General features: G+C 42.7%; 1 protein-coding gene across 1 annotated transcript in view; it reads right to left on the bottom strand.

Annotated features, from left to right (window-relative positions):
- The window catches only part of EP300 (E1A binding protein p300), a 75,277-nt gene extending 58,109 nt beyond the window's left edge, over positions 1–17,168 (bottom strand). Inside the window, 3 exon segments of the mRNA XM_032222087.1 lie at positions 16,513–16,925; positions 16,928–16,981; positions 16,984–17,168. Coding sequence (XP_032077978.1) covers positions 16,513–16,925; positions 16,928–16,981; positions 16,984–17,056 — 540 coding nt within the window. The 5' untranslated portion in view covers positions 17,057–17,168.
- Positions 17,169–20,655: the final 3,487 nt, after the last annotated feature.

Below are 20,655 nucleotides of genomic sequence, written 5' to 3'. Positions count from 1 at the left end.
ACTTGGAAGTTTGTTGGAAGTAAAATATACAACTGTAATCACAGCAAGGGCATAACCACCATTGGTGAAAAACTTTAAATTCAATTCAAACGACAAACAATAGAATTCAAAATGTTTTAGAAGACAGCCAACTACATTGTTATGTGATTCTTAAAACATGAAAATGTAGACAATTTATGGATTGCAGACTCCTCTATTTTTTAATATTACAACCACATGAAACAAAGTTTATATAAAATCTTATTTCCTTCACCATTCCAATGTAATCAAATTGAAAAAAATATTCCCAGACAGCAAAATGTACACAAATGCACTTTTCAAGCATGTATATAACTTGTTGCCTGATTGCAAGATTAACCACAATTGCTTTGCTTTTGTGAAGATCAAATTATGTTTGGTTCCCAATTGTAACCATATTTGCTCAAGCTTAACTGCATGTTACTACCATGTTAATAAGTCTTTTGCTATCACTTCCAAGACCACTTGGAAGTCAAAAATAGAGCAGCCCAATTAGTATCTTCTCCATAGTGAGGGGAGGAGTATCCAGGATGGGTTGACCTTATCCTCTCGTTGATTGGACTGAGTCAAATAGGCTTTTGGGACACGCCCCTGGTCCACCATGTACCGCCCAGTTATCGACTCAGTCCCTCAACTGGACGGTTTGCCATCCTGGATCTCTGTTAAATTTGGAGGAAAAATATTCAAAAAACCCGAAAAGTCAGCAAGAGAAATTATCTCCAACCGCAGCAGCCGCATGTGAGCTAGACAGCTCCCTGGGCTGTGAAAGGACTGCTGTAAGCCCTCAGGGGCGGCCCGCTGCCCAGGCCTCTGAGTGAGACAAGGCATCACTCAGTAAGGAACCCTGCTGGGCAAGCCAGAGACAAAGGGCGCAAACCTTACAAAGGCAAGCCCTGCCGCGTAGGCTCCACCGGCGCCGGAGCGCTCTGCCACTCCCCACACAGGGTCGAGCGGCGAGCCATGGCTATTTCAAGCGTCGCGGAGCGCCCGCACTGCTTCCACGTGGCCCGATTGATTGGGGCCACGAGCAGAGCCTAAGGAGGCGCCAGACTCCTGCCACCAAGCTAGAGGCACAGGGCACAAGCCTTATAAGGTAAGCCTTGCCACGGAGGCTCTGCCGACGCCAAAGTGCTCCGCCGCGCCTCTTCCATGTGGTCTGACTCGTTGGAGGGGACCACGAGCAAAGCCAAGCCTAAAGCGGCGCTGGAAGGAGGCAGGAGGCAGAAAAACTGGCGGCAAGGGTGCGTGGCAGCTCCTTGGAGTACAAGCCGCTTGGAAAGACTTTTAAAAGCAGCACTCTTTGTTTTCTGGTGCACAGCGCCATTTTGAAGCCAGGAGGAAACACGTGTTCAAAGATGCCGGCACCCAGCAGCACCAAGGAGGCTGGCAGGACCCAGGTAGCTGCAGCTATAGCCAGCAGCCCCACCGGAGGGGCAGAGGATCATCCATCCAGGTTAGTGGCCACCCCGGAGGCTGCCTAGAAGGGGGGGAGCAAAGGCTAGAGCCAAGAAGAGGCAACTTTCCCCCAGGGCGGAGCTAGAGGCAGAGGGTGGCCCCAAACCTTCCAAACCCCTCTAATTATGAAAAATGAAGGCACCAGAAACTGGAGCAGATCTGCAAGAAGACAAGCAGCCATAAGACCATCCCAGGCCCGGGAAAAAAGGGGAAGGCTCCCGGAATCCCTCCATCAGGCGGGGCCACAGGGGAAAACCCTGCATTGCAAGCAAGGATCCCTATTGGCACATCAGGTCTTTGGGGTCTTGCTCAGGGGTGGCAATCACCCCCCCACTGCTTGCTGGGCTCAGCCCTGCCCAAGGGGCCACCACCTCTAGGATTCCCCCCTGCACAGGTGGGCATGGGCACCAGCCAGCAACCCTCCCACAGGGGTTCCCAACTTTCAGCACCTGATGATGTGGGCTTTCCAGCAGTGCATGGCAGCAGCATTTCAGCAGCCACAAATGCAGCCTCAGGTGGCATCCCCTCCTAGGATACCAGAGGGCCAGGAAACCCAGGGGGAGGACATTCCTAGCTCCCCAGCCTCATCACAAGAGGACAGTGACCTGGAATGCAAGGAGGGGGAGATTAGAGAGGATAAACTATCCGAAGAGGAAGGCATGCCCCCTCCTAAGCTGGCCTTCTCCGGGTTATTCCAGCCCTCATTGTACAAGTCACTCCTCTTCAAAGCCAGTGCAGCCGCCAAGCTTGGAAACAGAGCAGCAGAAGCACCGCCTCAACAACAGGGCTTCTCAGCAGAAACCGACATTGAGACTGACACGGTGCCAACCCCCAGGGCCTTTCTTGACCTGGTCAAGCGCCAATGGGCATCTCCCACAGTGGGACCCATGCCCACATCCACAGACAAGGCCTTCTTCAATGTGGATCAGCACATGGCCCGGGTGCTGTCACAGCCTTCCATCGATGCACCGGTCATGGCACTGCATACCCTTACCAATCTGCCAGGGGAACCAGAGGAGGCTCTGAAGTTGGAGGATAGGAAGAGGGATCTCACCCCCCCAAAGGTGTCATCAAGTGGCCGCCTGGGCGGTGAAGGCAGCCCCCGCCACCTCCTTCTTCAACCGGTCTTCTTTACTCTGGCTACAGGAGCTGCAGCAACGAATCCCCATCACCGATGTCAGAGCACATCAACAAAGACATCAACAAACTGGTGGCAGCCATCCAATTTTCATCGGATGCCACCTTGACCGCAGCCAGATTTGCCTCCAGGGCGATCGCTTCATCCATTGCATCTCGTAGGTTGCTGTGGCTGCGACAGTGGCAGGTGGATGTACGCCACAAGTGGCGCCTGGTATCGGCTCCTTTCACGAGAGACGTCCTTTTTGGAGCAGCTCTGGACCCTTACCTGGTCGAGAACAAATACAAGCAGAAGGTGCTTCCCACCGCTCCGAAGAAGGGCCATTTTAGGGCGGCGCCCTACCCCAGACGGTCCTGCTCCCGGGGACAAGACTTCGGATCCTCCTTTTGGGGTCAGGATTCTTTCAGGGGGTCAGATGCAGGGTACTCAGGTGCCAGGCAGGACGAGGGAGGATTCTCTGCCAGGCAGAGATACCCAGATAGACAACAGAGAGGCAGGCAGCAGAAGCGGCCCTTTCGAGGGGGCAGAGGAGGAGGCGGGGGGGCGCTCCTTCTGCAAAAACTAGAGCTAAATCCAACTGACCTCCCACTGGGGGGTGCTTGGCGTACTGATTGCTGGGACCAATCCTCCTCTGATAAGTGGGTACAGAACACCACTAGCCACGGCCTTTCACTTGAGTTCCTTTCCAGACCCCCAAGCTTCTTCCAGATCTGCCTGGTCTCAAATAACACGACCCAGAGATTGCTGATGCAGGAGGCCGCCACTGGCATTGTCCCTTGGGCTCGCCTCCACACCAGAGACCTCCAATGATTCCTTTTGCCTTTCCAGCGAAGGCACATGAGCTGTTCCCAGACCAGGGTCCTTCTCACAGAAGTCTCCCGCTCACTGACCTGGTAGACATCCCCGGCGATAACCAAGGGCGAAGTCTTCAGGACGCCAGACTGGGTGACAGTAACCACGGACTCCAGCCTGTTCGGGTGGGGCACCATCTGCAGACTCAGATAGCGCAGGGACAATGGAGCCAGGCGGAGCTGACTCACAACATCAACTGGTTGGAGCTCAGGGCGGTCCGCCTGGCCCCGGTACAATTCCATTGCTCTGTCAGAGGCAGGCACATACTAGTCCTCACGGACAACATCGCCACCAAGGCTCACATAACGAGACAGGGGGGGGACCAAATCGAGGGCCCTCATGCAGGAGGCCAAAAGACTGGGGCAGTAGGCCGAAAGGAATGTTCTACCTTTAAAGGCGGAACATAGAGCGGGGGTGGACAACATCAGAGCCGATTGGCTCAGCCAGGCCGAAGTGGACAACTCAGAGTGGAGACTGCATCCTGCTATCTTCAAGGAAGTGACTGCTTAGGTCGCCTGGAGGTCGATCTATTTGCCACCCAACTCCCAAGGTTCTACTTCAGGTACCAGACTAGGTGGGCAGAGGGGGCGGACGCTCTCCGATGCCCGTGGCGCCGGGGACTTTTCTATACCTATCCACCCTTGCCCCTGATTCCCAGGATCATTCAAAAAATCCTTCGGGAGGGGGCGGAAGTGGTGCTGATTGCCCCCCACTGGCCCAGGAGGCCATGGTTTGCCGATCTCCAATCCCTCTCAGTGGGCAGAGCTTGGAGGATCCCCCAGGAGAGGATCTCCCTCAGCCAGCAGTCACTGGAGCACCTGGACTTCCAATGGCTCCAGCTGACTGCTTGGCGGTTGAACGGAGCATCCTGAGGGAAGACCACTTCTCCCCCAGGGTAATAGAGACTATCCAGGACACACGCAGACCCTCCATGGAACGCATTTATGGCGCGACCTGGCATGCCTTTTCCACATGGTGCAGCTCCCGGGGGCACGATCCGGTGAGGGCCATCGTTCCCTTAGTGCTGGAATTTCTCCAGGCGGGCCTGGACAGAGGGTTAGCTCCCAATACAATTAGGAGACAAGTCTCGGCCATCTCATCTAGGCTTCTGTGCGGCAGGGCCCAAACATTCACTCACCACCCTTTGGTCAGGCAGTTCCTTAAAGGGGCATCCAACCTCAAACCGCCCACGGTACATAGGTACCCCTCCTGGGACTTGTACAAGGTATTGGACGCTCTGACGGAGCTCCGTTTGAACTATTACGAACAGTGTTACTAAAGTTTTTAACCCTTAAGGTGGTATTTCTGATGGCCATCACATCCGCCAGACGGATATCCGAACTGCAGGCCCTGTCCACCAGGGAGGACCTCTGCATCTTTCACCAGGACAGAGTGGTGCTACAGTTGGACCCCTCCTTCATACCCAAGGTGTGTTCCTGCTTCCACCGGTCACAGGAGCTGATATTGCCCAACTTTTTGTGCACCCACTGGAGAGAAAGGGGCACACCTTAGACATAAGGAGGGCTCTCAGAATTTACCTCAGAAGTACCTGGCCGAACAGGAAATCCGAAGCCCTGTTTGTCTCATTCCAACCTGGGTCTCTGGGCAACAAGATGACTTCCACCACCATAGGCAGGTGGTTGCGGACCTGCATTGCTACGGCCTACCAATCTCAAGGTATTCAGTCACCGAGTCCCATCACAGCACACTCCACACGAAGCGTGGCCACCACTGCGGCCTGGGCCACGCAGGTGTCATTGACCAAGATCTGTAGGGCAGCCACATGGTCTTCCCCTCACCCTTCGTGAGGAACTACAAGTTGGATTCCTTTGCCTCGGCAGAGGCTTTGTTTAGTCGCAGGGTGTTACAGGCGGTTCATAGGGCAGGGGAACACCCCACCAGGCTTAGTTTGGCCACGTTCCCTTCACATGTTACCCTCCCTAGGGACGTGTAGGCTTTGGTACGTCCCATCCTGGATACTCCTCCCCTCACTATGGAGAAAGGGCATTGGTACTTACCTGATACGCCTCTTCTCATAGTGGGGGAGGAGTATCCAGCCCCTCCCTGACATGGTAATGTAGCATACGTTATGTTGGTTATTGCATGATTATGTTAAAGGTATAACTCAATATCTTTCTGTTGAACTTAAGTTAGCTCCAATTTTGCCTGCCTTCTGAAAGGCAGAAGCAGCTGAAAATAGATCTTCCAGATATTTTTCAATTTCTCAGTCAATGTGCACCCTTAAGATTCCTTGGAAATCTCCCATCTAAGCACTAATTTGCTCAGTCCCCTTGACTACCACCAGCTGTAACAACTATGTTTTATTTTAAAAAATATAAGCAAGGGTGTGTACTTTTCAACTTTAAAGAACTTAAGTTTTACTTAAACTACTAAATAAAAGCATGAATTGAGTTATGTGTACTGTTTAAATAGTAAAGTATGAAACACAGGAGGGCTCACATATTCCAAGTCAAAAGACTGGTCCACCACTTATTACTGTCTATAATTTAACTGTGATGTTATAAATCACACTGCTGATTTCCATTGCCTATTTTATTTTGAAAATGCCTCTTTGCCTTAGAGCTAGGCTGAAACTATAAAAATGGCATGCAGCGGAGGATAGCTTTCTGTTTTGAATCATGTTCAGCCATCTCAGAAACCAAAAATGCATAAGTTAGAGAAAGTGAATCAAGGAAGTGGCAGGAAGAATCCTAAAACAGAAAGTTTCAAGGAGCAACTTGACAGTTGATGATTTCATGTTTCTTCCTCAGTAATGCACATATCTGCAGTTTTCTGTGCATCACATATCTATACTTTTTCAGTTTGTCTTTTGTGCAACTGTTATTTTTGGTTCCACCACAAAACCGCGGTAGACTAAAGTGCGCTCGACGAAAGTGCGTACCTGACGTCATCACAGCGCGACGAAAACATCACGCTGTGAGCGGTAAAGTTAAAATTAATGCGAAAACCTTACCCTAACCCCCCCAAACCTAACCCTAAACCTAACCCTAAACCTAACCCTAAACCTAATGCTAACCCTAAACCTAACCCTAACGCTTAAAGTAACCCTAAACCTAACCCTAACCCTTAACCTAACCCTAACCCTTACCTTTACGTGAATCGGCTTGCTTTAAAAGCGCTTTTTAAAGCGCCCTTTTTTCTCTGTGGTCGTATTTGTTGCGCTGCTGATGACGTCAGGTACGCGCTTTAATCGGGCGCGCTTTAGTGGACCGCGGTTTTGTCGTGCCACGGTTATTTTATTATGCTGGAACCAGGTAAATGTGTTGGCATTGGACTGACTCTGCCCCACGTTTTATAGAGTTCTTTGGGCAAGTCTTTCACTTCATCACTTTGTTACCTACTGGTCGCTCAGGACCTTTCAGAATTACTATTTCATTCAAATTCAGTAACATCCACAAAAAATGTTTAATTTCTCAGAGAATGACAACTTGCTAAATGTATATAAATTAAATAATAAAGTACAAGCTGGATCTAAGAAATGATTTAAGAAGTATTAATTTTACATATAACTTTATAGTATTAGGCATTTAAAACTATTTATAAACTATTTTTCATAATACACATTAGATAGTAAGCATGCAGATAAACACAGATAACTTTGACAGCTGTGTATAGTTTTAGAGATTTAAAGTTAAGATTAATTCAAATGTATCCATTTACTTTACAGGCTACTCCCATGATGGCGAACCTATGGCACATATGCCACAGGTGGCACGCATATTTGCCAACCCGCAAGCCATCAGCTCCAGTGCGAGTGCACACGCCGGCCAGCTGATTTTCGACCTTCCAGAGGGTCGGGGAGGCAGTTTTCGCCCTCCCCAAGCTTCAGGAAAGCCTCGTGGAGGGTGAAAAACGGGCCCAATGGGTCTAGCAGAAGTTTGGAAACAATCCATTTCTGGCTTCCGGAGGTTTTCATCCTCCCCAAGCTCCAGGAAAGTACAGAAGAGGCGAGCAGTGCGGCGCACATGGGGGGGAGCAGGGGGCGTTGTACGCATGTGCATGTGGGGGTGTGCTTTGCATTATGGGTGCCAGCACACACTCACATTTTTGGCACCCAACAACAAAAAGGTTAGCCATCACTGGGCTACTCCAATCAAAATATTCTATTGGGTGGCATACAATTCCCCAATCTATGAGTTAAAGTAAAAATAAAATAACCAAAGATTAAAAGCAAGTTCATATATGAGGCATCTTCGAACTACGGCCCGCCAAAACAATCTATCTGTCCAGTGGTGATTAAGCCCTGCTCCGCGCCCCACCCTTCCCAGCCCACAGGGATCTGCTCTCTGCTAAGGTAAGACTGAAGAGTGTGGGCCGGTGGGGTGAGGTAGGGAGGATACCAGCAGCGCAGCCACATGGTCTCTGGCTGTCCCCAATAGCTGTGCTCTGGAGAGTCCAAGTGGAGATGCAGGCTGGGAAAGGGATTGACGCAATCAGCCTCACCTTCCAGCCTGCAGGGCTTATAAAGCTCACCATGGCTGCTGGCAAATGACAGGAGAGGGAGAAATGCTTCACACCCACTGCACTCAGGTGGCAGGTGGGAGAAAATGGTGGGTGCAGATCTTGCGGTGTGGGGGCCATCCCCCAAGGCTGGCCTTCCTTCTCCCTTGTCGGTGGGGCCAAGAGGGCAGTGTGGGGAAGCACTCCCCTTCCCCGCTGAGCACCAAGTGCAACAGCTCTTTGGAGGGTGGCCCGGCAGAAATGCCCCCATTGGCGAGTTAGATGGCGGAGATGCGTGGCCTAGCTCTCGCAGCAGAACGCTGTTCACTGCCTTTGAGACACACATGCGCAGTGCAATAAAAATTGTTCTACACATGTGCAGAAGCGAAAAACAAGATAGTGGTGCCTATTGTGGCGCCCAGAAAACTGGTTTTGGGGTGTGGCAGGCCTGGGTCTCTGCTGGTTCCAGCAACCCAGGCTGCCAAACCACTATGCGTTCAGCCAAATCGGTAGGAACCCACTACTGGCACTCCTCTGTCCTGAAGTAGGATTGAGTGGGAGGAAGGGAGCAGGGGGAAAGGTAGGAGGGAAGGAGAAGCCAGGATTGTTTTCTTTTGGCTTGGGGCAGAGAGAAGACCCAATACCCCCTCTCCATGCCTGCCACTCTCGCAGCACCTTGTACAGCACAGCCGCCTGCCAGGCAGAGAGGGAAGGGAAGAGACAGATTTGGCTTGATTCGGCCCTTGCCAAAGACATTTACCCATCAGCCAGTCTCCCTCTGTGTGTAGGGGGCTCTCTCATTTCCTGTCTCTGTGTCTCTTTTCACTTGGAAAACCCTGTGTGCTTTCCTTGGGACTTTTCGCTACCCGTTTTTCTTTTTTCCTTTTGGAAATCCAGGCTTGCTGAGGAGTGAGCAGCAGACGCTTCCCTCCCCCCTTCTTCTCTTGTGCGCACCCTCCCACCCAGGGAGCGAGAGAGAGGGAGAGAGAGAGACACACACACAGAGACATAAAGAGAGGGGAGAGAGGAGGAGAAAGACAGAGAGAGAGAGATATGAGGGAGAGGGGCATGACAGGGAGAGGAAGATAGAGAGGGAGAGAGAAAAAGAGGAGAGAGATGAGAGAAAGAGATGGGAGGGAGGGAGGAAGGGAGAGAAAAAGATGAGAGAAAGAGAGATGAGAAGGAGTGTTCAAGGTTGCAGACCCCTGAACCAGGAGAAGGGACAATAGGAAGCAATGGAATCTTTCTCTTCAAGTCTTTAAAGAATGAACACATTTGCTTCATGTTTCAGAACCAGGACTGCCTCGTAATATGAGGACTGTGCTAATCACAAAGCCTTTCGGCTTTTTGCCACTAAAAGATTCCACTAAACATTTTCTGAAATAAGGTGATCGAGTCTATGTCTCCCTCAAGATTAGGATTTTTATGGGCTTTGCTGTGAGAAGTTTTCTCTCCACTTCCTTCCCAGGTATTTGAATATCTACAATGCTGCAATCTCGCCCAGGTTTTTATATGAATAGTTCAGTCCTACAAATGCTTTTATAGAAGCTGCATTAGCTTTTGGGTCCTTCTGAATATTTTTGCCTTAGATCCTGATAAGAGCAGTTCACCAAAAGTTACTCTGGGAGGCACACAAGTGAGATAAAACTATATAAAAACTATAGATGTAAAACATAAAAATCTGTATCAATAAATTGGCCACGCCCACCCAGTCACATGACCACTTAGCCATACCCACCCACCCGGTCCGGTTCCCCAACAGTCTGAGGGACCATGAATTGGCCCCTGTTTAAAAAGTTTGAGGACCCCTGCCATATATTATAAAACATCAATTTACATCAGGAATCAATAATTCTCAAACACAATTAAAATAATTATAATTTTTGGAGTATAAGATGCACCTTTCCCACCCAAAAATAGGGTGAAAATCTGGGTGGATCTTATACATTGAATTCAGCATTTTTGGCCTCCCCAAACCCCACCTCCTTTGCAAAAATGGACATGCAGAGGGTTTGGGAGGCCTGAAAAGTGCAAAAACCTTTTTTTGAAAAATTTACCTCTTCAAAATCTTGGTGCATCTTATACTCTGAAAAATATGGTACTTATTCAAAGAGAGAAAGAGTCATAGCAAACCTGTGTCTAGCATTTAGTCAAGTCTTTACTGACATTTTGAAGGTCAGGAGGGTCTTAGCTAAATGGCTGGACTACAGCATTCCACAGGATGGAGACAACTAAAGTTTGTTGATCAGACCCTTTTAGCTGGCAATCTCTGAGAGAAAATATAAAGAATACACCCTACTAGATCTTACCAAATAGCAAGATGTTTTGACAGAAGGCAATCCAACAGACAACTAGTAATCAGCACGACTTGCATCTGAAAGTCAATAGCAACTAATGCAGCACTTCAAGACAAAGTGTTAGATGGCCACCCCAAGGTGTGCCTATAACCTCTTGAGCTACTGCATTGTGGACCAGCTATAGTTTCCAAGTTCTTTAATGGCCATCCCATGTAAAGCATATTGGAGTAGCCCATCAGAAAGTGACCAATGTATGAATGACAAAAAGTAAAGCTTCATGTTTCAAAAAAATGTTGTGTGGCATAAAATATGGGGCTGTGCAAAGGCCTCTCGGCCCCAGCTACCTGTTGTTTGAACAAGAGCTGTGAGTCCAAGAGGACTCCCTGTAAACCGAGAAGTGCAACTCCTTTCAGAACTAAACATGTATCTCTGGAAACCACAGGCCTTTGAACCAAGAGCTGTTCCATTTGCTAGGATTCAATCTTAGCCTGTTCTCCCTATCCAGACCTAAAGGACAGATTATTTGATACCTACTGAATATTTACCTACAGTGTTTCCCCAAAAATGCGTCATGTCCTGAAACTAACACCTTGCCATATTTTTCACCTGGGCAAAAATATAAGCCTACCTCCCAAAATAAGCCCCCTGGACAACCCCGCCCCCTCTGGCCAGGCAGAGCACCGCTCACCAACCTAGCGGTATCCCGAAGGCACCAAGCCTCAGAAGCCGGGGGAAAGGCACTCATGTTGCTTGGCGCCTTCAGGATACTGCTAGGTTGGTGAGTGGTGTTCTGCCTGGCCGGAGGGGGGAGTTGCCAGGCAACTGCTCCCTTGCAAACTGGCTCCCGAAGAGCCAGTCACAGCCTCAGGGGCAAAGCAGCCATGAGGTGACAATACTCATGAGCAGCCGCCTGACAAACCTCCTCTCCAGCCGTGCAGAGCGCCATTCACTGACCTAGGGGATATCCCTAAGGCGCCAAGGCACGTAGCACTTTGCCCGCTCCCCAGCTCCCACAGCTTGGCACATTCGGGATACCCCCTAGTTCAGTGCATGGAGGTCTGCCCGGCTGGAGAGGGGGATTGCGCGAGCGCCTGTTCTGCCCCCGCCACGCTCCGTGCATAACTTCTTCTCCGGCTTCCAAACTCCAAAACTCGGCTGACGAGTCTTCCAGCAGTGGCCACTCTAGGAGTGCGCTCTATGGTTGTGGGCCAGCTGCTGGACAGAGAGTCTTCCAGCAGCCAGCCCACAACCATAGAGCACACTATATATTGATGTTTTATAATATATGAACTTGATTTTAATATTTGGAATATTTATAGAATATTTACAGAATAACAGAGTTGGAAGGGACTTTGGAGGTTTTCTAGTCCAACCCCCCGCTTAGGCAGGAAACCCTACACCACTTCAGACAAATGGTTATCCAATATCTTCTTAAAAACGTCCAGTGTTGGAGCATTCACAACTTCTGGAGGCAAGTTGTTCCACTGATTAATTGTTCTGTCAGGAAATTTCTCCTTAGTTCTACGTTGCTTCTCCCCTTGATTAGTTTTGACCCATTGCTTCTTGTCCTACCCTCAGGTGCTTTGGAGAATAGCTTGACTCCCTCTTCTTTGTGACATCCCCTGAGATATTGGAACACTGCTATCATGTCACCCCTGGTCCTTCTTTTCATTAAACTAGACATAACCAGTTCCTGCAGTCATTCTTCATGTTTTGCCTCCACTCCCCTAATCATCTTTGTTGCTCTTCTCTGCACTAGAATCTTTCATCTTTTTTACATTGTGGCGACCAAAACTGGATTATTTGGTTATTCTATTTTTATTTTAACTCATAGATTGAGGAATTTTATGCCACTCAATAGAATATTTTTTATTGGAGTAGCCTATAAACCTATTTTATTTCAAATTTCTAAGTATTTTACAGGTTAACGGGATACTTAGAAATCTGAAACAAAATGTGTGGCATTCAAACTTAAGGCAGGCCTAAACGCACAGTCTCACATATAGTTAATGTAAAACATTGACGTATATCTAAATTACATAAGCGAAAATCCACAAGTCTTTTTTTGCATGCAACATAAAAAGTAGAAAGAATTCTAATAAATTACTGTTACTCCAAAATAAGCATACTTGACTATTTAAAAAATGACAAAAAATAAAACACACTGCAATTAGCAAAACAAGCAGTAAATTCTACTTTGTTCAATAGGAATTTTGAGTAAAAAGCACAAAACCAGATTAATTCATCTAAAAAAAAAGAACAGTACTAGAACTCATTTTAGTCTTTTCATACATCTTTTTTTACTTGGTGCAATCTCAGAAGATGCTAATTGCTTACTCTTGACAAGGAAGCTGTAATCTGTAATGTTTTCCCACAAACTTTCCCACAAGCTTGCAATCAGAAAGAATGGGCAATGTATTGGATTGCTACACTAGCTACATTGGTGGTGTATAAGTGCACTGGTGTATAAGTGCACTGGGGAGAATCTGCCAAGCAAAAGGCTACCATCCTTTAGCCAGAAACATGCTAAAAGTTTACATTTTGCCATTATAGTGAAGACAAAAAAATGATAGAGGCCTTCAAGGAACAATGCTTTTTTGACCTATGAAAGATTTGTTTCCTGATTCATTAATATAATATAGTTTTCCAATGATATTTAGTAACTCTTACTGATGAATAAAACTTTGTAACCATTCTTGTTTCCCTTATTTCCAATTGCAAATCTACATCTAATTATCAAATGTTAAGTTCTTTGTAAAAGGCCTATCCAATTCAATCAAATGCAATTTGCAACCATTTCCAAAACATAGCCTAGCCACCATAAACAGAGATGGCATCACAGCAAAAATAAAAGTCACTCTGGACCATTCCTATACAATTTTTCAGCAGCCTACGGAAGCTTGCCTTTAGCTTCTTGCAGGATTTTTTTTGACATATAGCTCTGGAATAAACACAATGCTTAATTTTCCAAATCAGTCAAATGGCAAGATGCCACCACCTGTCAAATCCTTTTAAAATGACTAGTCTAAAGTAATTTCTGGCAACTATATGCTCCTACAGTTTTCTTAGAATTATTATGGAAGAGGTTTGGTATGCCCTTTTGAGATTTTTTGGCCCAGGCTAGCCAATACCTTGGAATTCCAAAGTGCAATTGAACTGAATTGAATACTTAATTTGCCCAAGTATGATTAGAAACACAATTGTGTCAAATTCATCCAAGTACAATGACACTTTCTTAACTTAGACTCTCCCACAAATAACTTATATTATAAAATAGTTAAATTCATATATATATAAATGATAAAAATATGAATTATGACATTAACAGCAGCATGAAATTATTAAGCAAATAACGTAAATCATGGCATATGTCATTATTTACATTTATTGGACATTAGACTAACAGACACTCTTCCCCAAACTGATCTAGATTTATAGTGAAATAAAGATTTCACTACACTAACTAGAGCCATTCATGGGCTTCAGTATTAGTTAAGCTCATAATTCCATCATAAACAAATTTTACAATATCCTTAACTTTTGTTATCTCAAACAAAAATTAATTTTCTTTCTTTTTTCAAGAATCTTCCTAGATTCACACTTATGGTCTAGGACAGTTTTTTACACAATGCCATTTCTCATGGTAGCTTAGTCTGAATTTATCTTAGTCTAAATTTGAACTCTTAGTCTGAATTAATCTTATGCCACTTGTTCAGAATCCAAACACTGCTCAGTTATTTAGTTGTTTCTTTTTATTCTCTAAGAAGAAAACAGAAACTTTATATAAGAATAGCCAGGTGGCCTTTTTTGGGGGGGGGAGGGGGGGAATCACATATCATCCACTTCCAGCAACTAAAGTAAGAGAGTGGTGTCCATTATATTACTCTTACAAAATAAAGCCTATAAGAGGCTAGATTCTGATGAATCAGAGTTTCGTATTCACAGATTAATTAGACAATGAGATTTATATAACTGATAGAACAGATTATTTTTTTCAAAAGTACTTTTGATAATACAATTTAAGACACTGCCTACTAATTTTAGCGAAAATCCTCATCTTAAGATAATAATAAGACAATTCAGAAACGGACAAACTGAGTAAATACAATTTTGCTGATATATGTGAGAAATAACTTTATTAAATAAACCTTCCAAATTAACTCGTGACAAATTACACTCATATCATAATTTATTTGAAAGCAGTGATAATCAAGGTTTTTTTCCCCCTGCAATCTTCTAGATTTACAAAAGCAAATTAATTTTATTAGAATATGTGATCCAAGTTATGTCTAACAATTCTGGTAATTTAGGTAATGTTTCTGAAATTGCAGGTTTGAATTATTCAATTTTGTAGCATTCTGTAGCAATCTGCTTTGCCATAAAGATAACTAACATACTGTTTCTGCAATCGTGATACTTAAAATATAAAAGCAACATCTGAAAAAATTAAAACAAATCTTCATTACAAAATGATTTGTTTTCTTGGTTTAAAAAAAAACCTGGAATCATAAGGCAAATAACATTTCTCTAAACCAGTAAACTGTATAATTAGTAACAAACTAGCAATATAATGGTTGAATTCAGGAGTATGTTTCCATATCAGAGCCATGTTCTTTAAATGCTCTGATAGTAGAGGTAGAACCAACAAACTTTATACAATAATATTGCACTCTCATTTAAAAATTCTCAACTTATTTTTCGTGAAAGAGCTAGGATTTGGGAAGACATCTGTGGTCATAGCAATTAAAGCAATAGAACAAAAAATACATTACACACATATCCAAATTTAAACTAACTAAAATCAGAAAACTTACAATTAAACACCAACTCAAAATAAAAATGATCCCAGAGTCTTTCTAGTGCTTAATAAAGCAGGTAAGATTAGGGCTATCTTTGAATAGAGAAAAAATTAAAATTAATGTTCATCCATACCCAGGTTAAACCCTATCTACTGTAATCCTGTCCCCCCTTGGCTAGACAGATACCATGATCATATAGAATATAATATCCTAATACATTAATTTCATATCTTATATTTACTGAGAGAATTTAATATTATCTAAGAATTAATGGAAATCAAGCCACCTATAGGCTTTGAAGTGTTATAACATAGCTTTAAACATTATTTACTAAACCAACTACAACAATTGCAATTGTATAAGCAGTGTATGAAAGGTCATCATACACATGAAAAGTGCTCAGAAAAACAATTGAAAAAATATTTTTCTGACCACTTTTCAACAAAGGAACAAACAATAACACACCTCTTAAAGTAGTGGCATACAAAATGTTTTGAATTTGAACTACTGATTTTTTGGACTATAAGATGCACTGCAGAATAAGACGCACCATGATTTTGAAGAGGTAAATTTTTTAAAAAAGTTTTTGCACCCTGCAGGCCTCCCAAACCCTCTGCCTGGCTCGTTTTTTTTGCCAAAAAAGGGGGGGCATGCAGAGGTTTGGGAGGCTTGTAGAATACTCCTGGGGCCGGGCGGCAAAACAACCTGGTTTTTGCTCGATTTTCTCCTACGCAGCCCTCAGGAGCACTTTGCAAGCCTCCCAAACCGTCTGCACATCCAATTTTTCAAAGGGGGTGGGTTTCGGTAGGCCAAAATGTATAAGATGCACCCAGATTTTCACCCTCTTTTTTGGGTGGAAAAGGTACAACTTATACTCCGAAAAATATGGTAATTTGAATTCAAAATGCCATTTCAAGTTCAAATGGCTGTTTTGATTCAAAAAACTTTCAAAATGATTGAAAACTTCATTTAATCTGCAAAATAAGTATTTGCATTCAATACAATCATTTGGGTCTTGAAAAGTAGCATTTCAAATTCATGTTATTTTGCATCTACAATGTTTTGCAAAACCCAAAATTCAAGACACCAAGCCAATATAATCTTCTCTCACATATTCTATTATTAATGCTATTCTTAAGAACAGTATTAGCCTATGGAGTAGTTTTTAGCACTTGCAATTAAACAAATTATTATTATTTTATTACCTGATGCACAATCATTCTACATATGGAAAACCTTCCATATTATAAATTCAAGCAACTGTTTGAATAATGTACTATACGTAGACTCCAATAGATGAGTTATTATACAGTTCACATCCATGTAATATTTATTCTTAATATACATTGATAAGATTATGTATGTTTGTGTTATATGTATTATCTGCAAACATGCTGGAGGCATCTGGCAAGACACCCAAAAGCACCCCTAAAGGATGGCACTTTGAAAATGTATTTTTCATTGTCAATATTCAAAATAAATCTTGACATACCTTGTTCATTGCTCCAGGCTGCGGACCTCTCAGGCTTGCCTGCCCTCCCATTTGAGGAGAACCTTGCTGTAATGTCTCTGCTATTAGAGTACCAGCATTTCCCATTCCTGGGTTTGGATATGACATATTGGAACGTCCTCTTCCAGCTCCAATTGAACCGTTCATAACTTGTCCTTGCATCATTCCTTGCCCATTTCCTGCAGATAACATACCAGGATTCATGCCAGCATTTATTCCTGCATTCATTCCCATTCCAGGCTGATTTACTGGACTATTTACTGTTTGCATCATTCCTGCAGTGGACTGAGTTGATGGACCTTGATTTGGCCCACCTGTACCCATCCCCAAATTTGGAGATGTCAGTGCAGCCTGTGCCATGGGACTTTTGACCATACTATTTAAGATTCCCATTCAGGATTGTTCTGTTGTGGCTGACTGGCCATATTCTGTGCTGACCCAGCAACTCCATATTAAGGTTTGGCGAGCTGCCAGCTCGTAGCAGTTCTGACAACTGTTTTGTGTTAGAAGCAGCATCTTGTGCCATACCAAGGCTAGTCTGCAGTTGATTAATGTCACCACCATTAGTAAGTCCCAGTTCCGTAGAGCTGATAAGTTCATCTGGTAAGTCATGTTCCAAATCAAAGAGAGATCCAAATCTAGAGAGAAAAGTAATTAAAAAATGATTAGAGCACTTTAGCAAACATTTCAGCTGGTTTTTATTCAGTATTGATAGAATGGCTATCTAATTAGTTTTAGATTATTCTTTAAAAAATAAAATATCACCTCAACAGCCCTCTCAATTTCGTTAAATAATATTTTAGAATATACCCAGTTCAGCTATGCAATACTATCAATTAACTCACATTGGTTCCAGGGTTATAAGCTTTTAGATATCCCTCAAATGTCAAATGTGACATCTTACAGTTGCTACTAACCCCAGTGCTTAAAAACTAAGAGCAGCAAATCAGTGCACATGCCTAAACACCATTGTTTCAGCAAGATTTTGCTGGGAAATAGATAGCATTAAACATAATTCAGCAATTCCATTCTTTACTTGCCTAATTTTTAGTTTTCTAACTTGTCACTAACATGATCCAGCACATCTAGTAGGAAAGTTTACCAGGTAAAAACTGAATAGACAAATTGTTCTATTTTGCTGAAATTGACCTACAAAATTTACAAGTTTAAAAATTATGTAATTAGAAGATATAGAAATATGAGATCAACTTATTCCATGTTTCTGAATGATCAAAAAAAGTCAATTCAAATCTCATTTCGGTTCTATTGCTAAATTTATTCAATGTGTGAATATAATATTGGCCAGACACAATATGCTAAAGGATGAACAGTTGTAATTCTACAGTCTTTATTTCAAGATATTCAATAGGTAAAAATCTTAAAGGAAATACAAAACTTTATAAGAGCCAAGTCCTTTGGCTTTTAACTATTTGCCATTCAGAAACTTCCTGCAATAAAATCTTGAACTGTTTTAACAGCTTTCTAAAATTCCAGAATCCCCCCCCCCCCACGACAGCTTTAAGATCTGCTGAAGGAAAACCTAAAGGAAGACTACCAATGCCTACAAGCAGTTGCTCTTAAAATTAGTTTTTGGAAGCATGGGAAATTCTAGGTGACTTTATTTTTAAATAATTAATAAAATATTGTTCCAAGAGGCACAAATTCTCCTACTCAACAAGTTTAATAGCTTACCATACTATTTCAAAGAGCTTAAAGTGTGTTTATATACCTCAACAATAGTTTCTGAAAAATGTAACATTTGCAAACAAATGTAGCAGCTTCTTGTAAGTGACAAGACAGATCAGACCAAAACCCTGAGTTTTAGCAAAATATTCAAGACATTCAATGTTTGTTGTTATTTTTAAATCAGATATGTGCCATTTTTCAAAACTAAAATATTTCTAGGACAGCTGATAAAACATTTGGCAATCAAGAACTATACCTACAAAAAAGGGATATTCTTTGCCACTATTTATATGTGGGGGGGAAGTGCATGATGCCACACTGAAGTAATATGAACAATTTCCAACTTATTTGAAGAAAATATTCTATGGTCCAAGTATTGATAAGCATAAATATTAACAGATTATTAATGTGGTTTTCAATTTTATGATTTACCCCTTAAACAGGAGCTAAATTTGAGAGTTCTTAGATTCAGTTCTTATCACTTGGTAGTATTTATTTGCAAGTAAAATCTTTATAATGGTTCCAGAGGTATACCAACGTGTACTATGTATTTTGAAGGCTACAAAAATTCGATGTGTCTTCCTCTCAGAGCAGGGATCTCCAAACTTGGCAACGTTAAGAATTGTGGACTTCAACTCCCAGGATTCCTGGTTGGGGAATTCTGGGAGTTGAAGTCCACAACTCTTAAAGTCACCAAATTTGGAGATGCCTATCTTAGAGAAAGGAGACAGGGAATCAGTTTATTGCTACCTCCTCACACAGCTCATTAACAGAGCACATTTGGGGAAATATAACCAGCCATATTACAAAAATACTTGCTGCTTTAATAGTTGTAGATAAATTACATGGCCTTAAAATTGGAAAAGTAAAGTTCTGAAAAGTATTCAGTTACATATGTATACATGATATCTCTGAATACCAGCCAATATGATGTAGTTGTTAAACAATATGCAATAATATTAGCGTTAGTTCCTAAGGTATCCTCTGAATAACTCTGAGTTGAATAATCCCATGAATGGAGAAGGGGATGATTATGTTGATTCACCTATTTCCACTTCAAAAATAACTTTTGAAATTTAGTTTGTATGTTCATTGGAAATTAAATTCTGACATACAAACAAACTTCATTTAATGATCTTTTAAGAAATACATTTTTCAGTATGTAAGCAATTTCTATTTTAAAAATCAGAAGCTATTGGCTTTGGTTGATGGTAAAAGCATTTTATGATACAGATTGCAGAAAAGCAAGCACCTACCAATACTGTATGTTTAGTTTAGTAGCATTTATTGAAACTTGCCTAAAATACAATTACAGCAGATGACATAACTGCTATAAGTAATAACTGCATTAAGTGAGAATTTGAACAAACCTCTAATCTTAATATCTGATTCCAGAGATTCTGCATGAAGGAAGGAAAAACAAGAGACTATATATTCTACACACTCTCAGAAGTTTATCTTATGGCTCCTTAAAGAGCCAAAGGCAACCACATATAACACAGATGGAAACTGAAATGGCATGCTTCTTTGCCAGAACTCCCTCTGGGATCTGAGATCCACAGGATCCTATAGTACATCAAAGCAAAAACACCTGCTACCACTTCCTTAGTGTTCCTGAATCCTAGGAAAGTGATAATCACTTCTGCCATGAAATCACAAACCAGAAACGAGGAACATTATAAAAGTTTCTCACTTCAACTACCTTTTACCTTACATATACCAAAAGATGGTAAGTTCCACTCACATCATTATTTTTTATAAATGCTTATACAAAATGCTAAACTATTAATGTAATATTCTCATTTTTACAGAAAGTCTATCTCAGTTAAACTTTATATATGTCAAATATTGTTATAATTGTTCAGACATTTGGTATAAATTTTGTCAAAAATAGAGGAATCTCAAAATTCTGAAACAAACACAAAACCATTCAAACCTGATAACTTTAAAACATATGCTTGAAGGATGAAGGAACAGTCAAATACTCCTTTCAGAATTCTTAGACCTAACTTATTGAGAACAAATAATTTGGTACTTGCCAAGCTGTTTAGCATACACTACACGTATTTACAGGTAGTGTAATAGGCAAGATGACAGAAACAACTCATTTCTGGAAAGGAAAAAAAAGACCTGTACATGTAGTACCATTAAACTGAAGAATTGCAGTTTACTAGCAGGCATAATAGGACTTGCATACCTTAACTGCAGAAATACAACTAAAATGAAATGCATTCTAAGATGACTTCAGTCAAAAATCTATGTGAAAAAAACAGATTCAAAATATTGTGAGCGGGATTATAAGCAAAAAACACTACCCCAGTAAATAACTATAGCTATGTCCTTTGATTCATTTCATGCTTATGCTGTTAAATAGATAATTCTTTTTGCCTCTCCTTTTGTTCATTTGGAGTGGGATTGTTTATCGTCAAACAATAAAAC

This window comes from Thamnophis elegans, chromosome 7, assembly GCF_009769535.1.
Source record: "Thamnophis elegans isolate rThaEle1 chromosome 7, rThaEle1.pri, whole genome shotgun sequence".
Classification (NCBI taxonomy): Eukaryota; Metazoa; Chordata; class Lepidosauria; order Squamata; family Colubridae; genus Thamnophis; species Thamnophis elegans.
The sequence above is the reverse complement of the archived record's forward strand: the minus strand, read 5'-3'. Positions and strand labels throughout refer to the sequence as shown.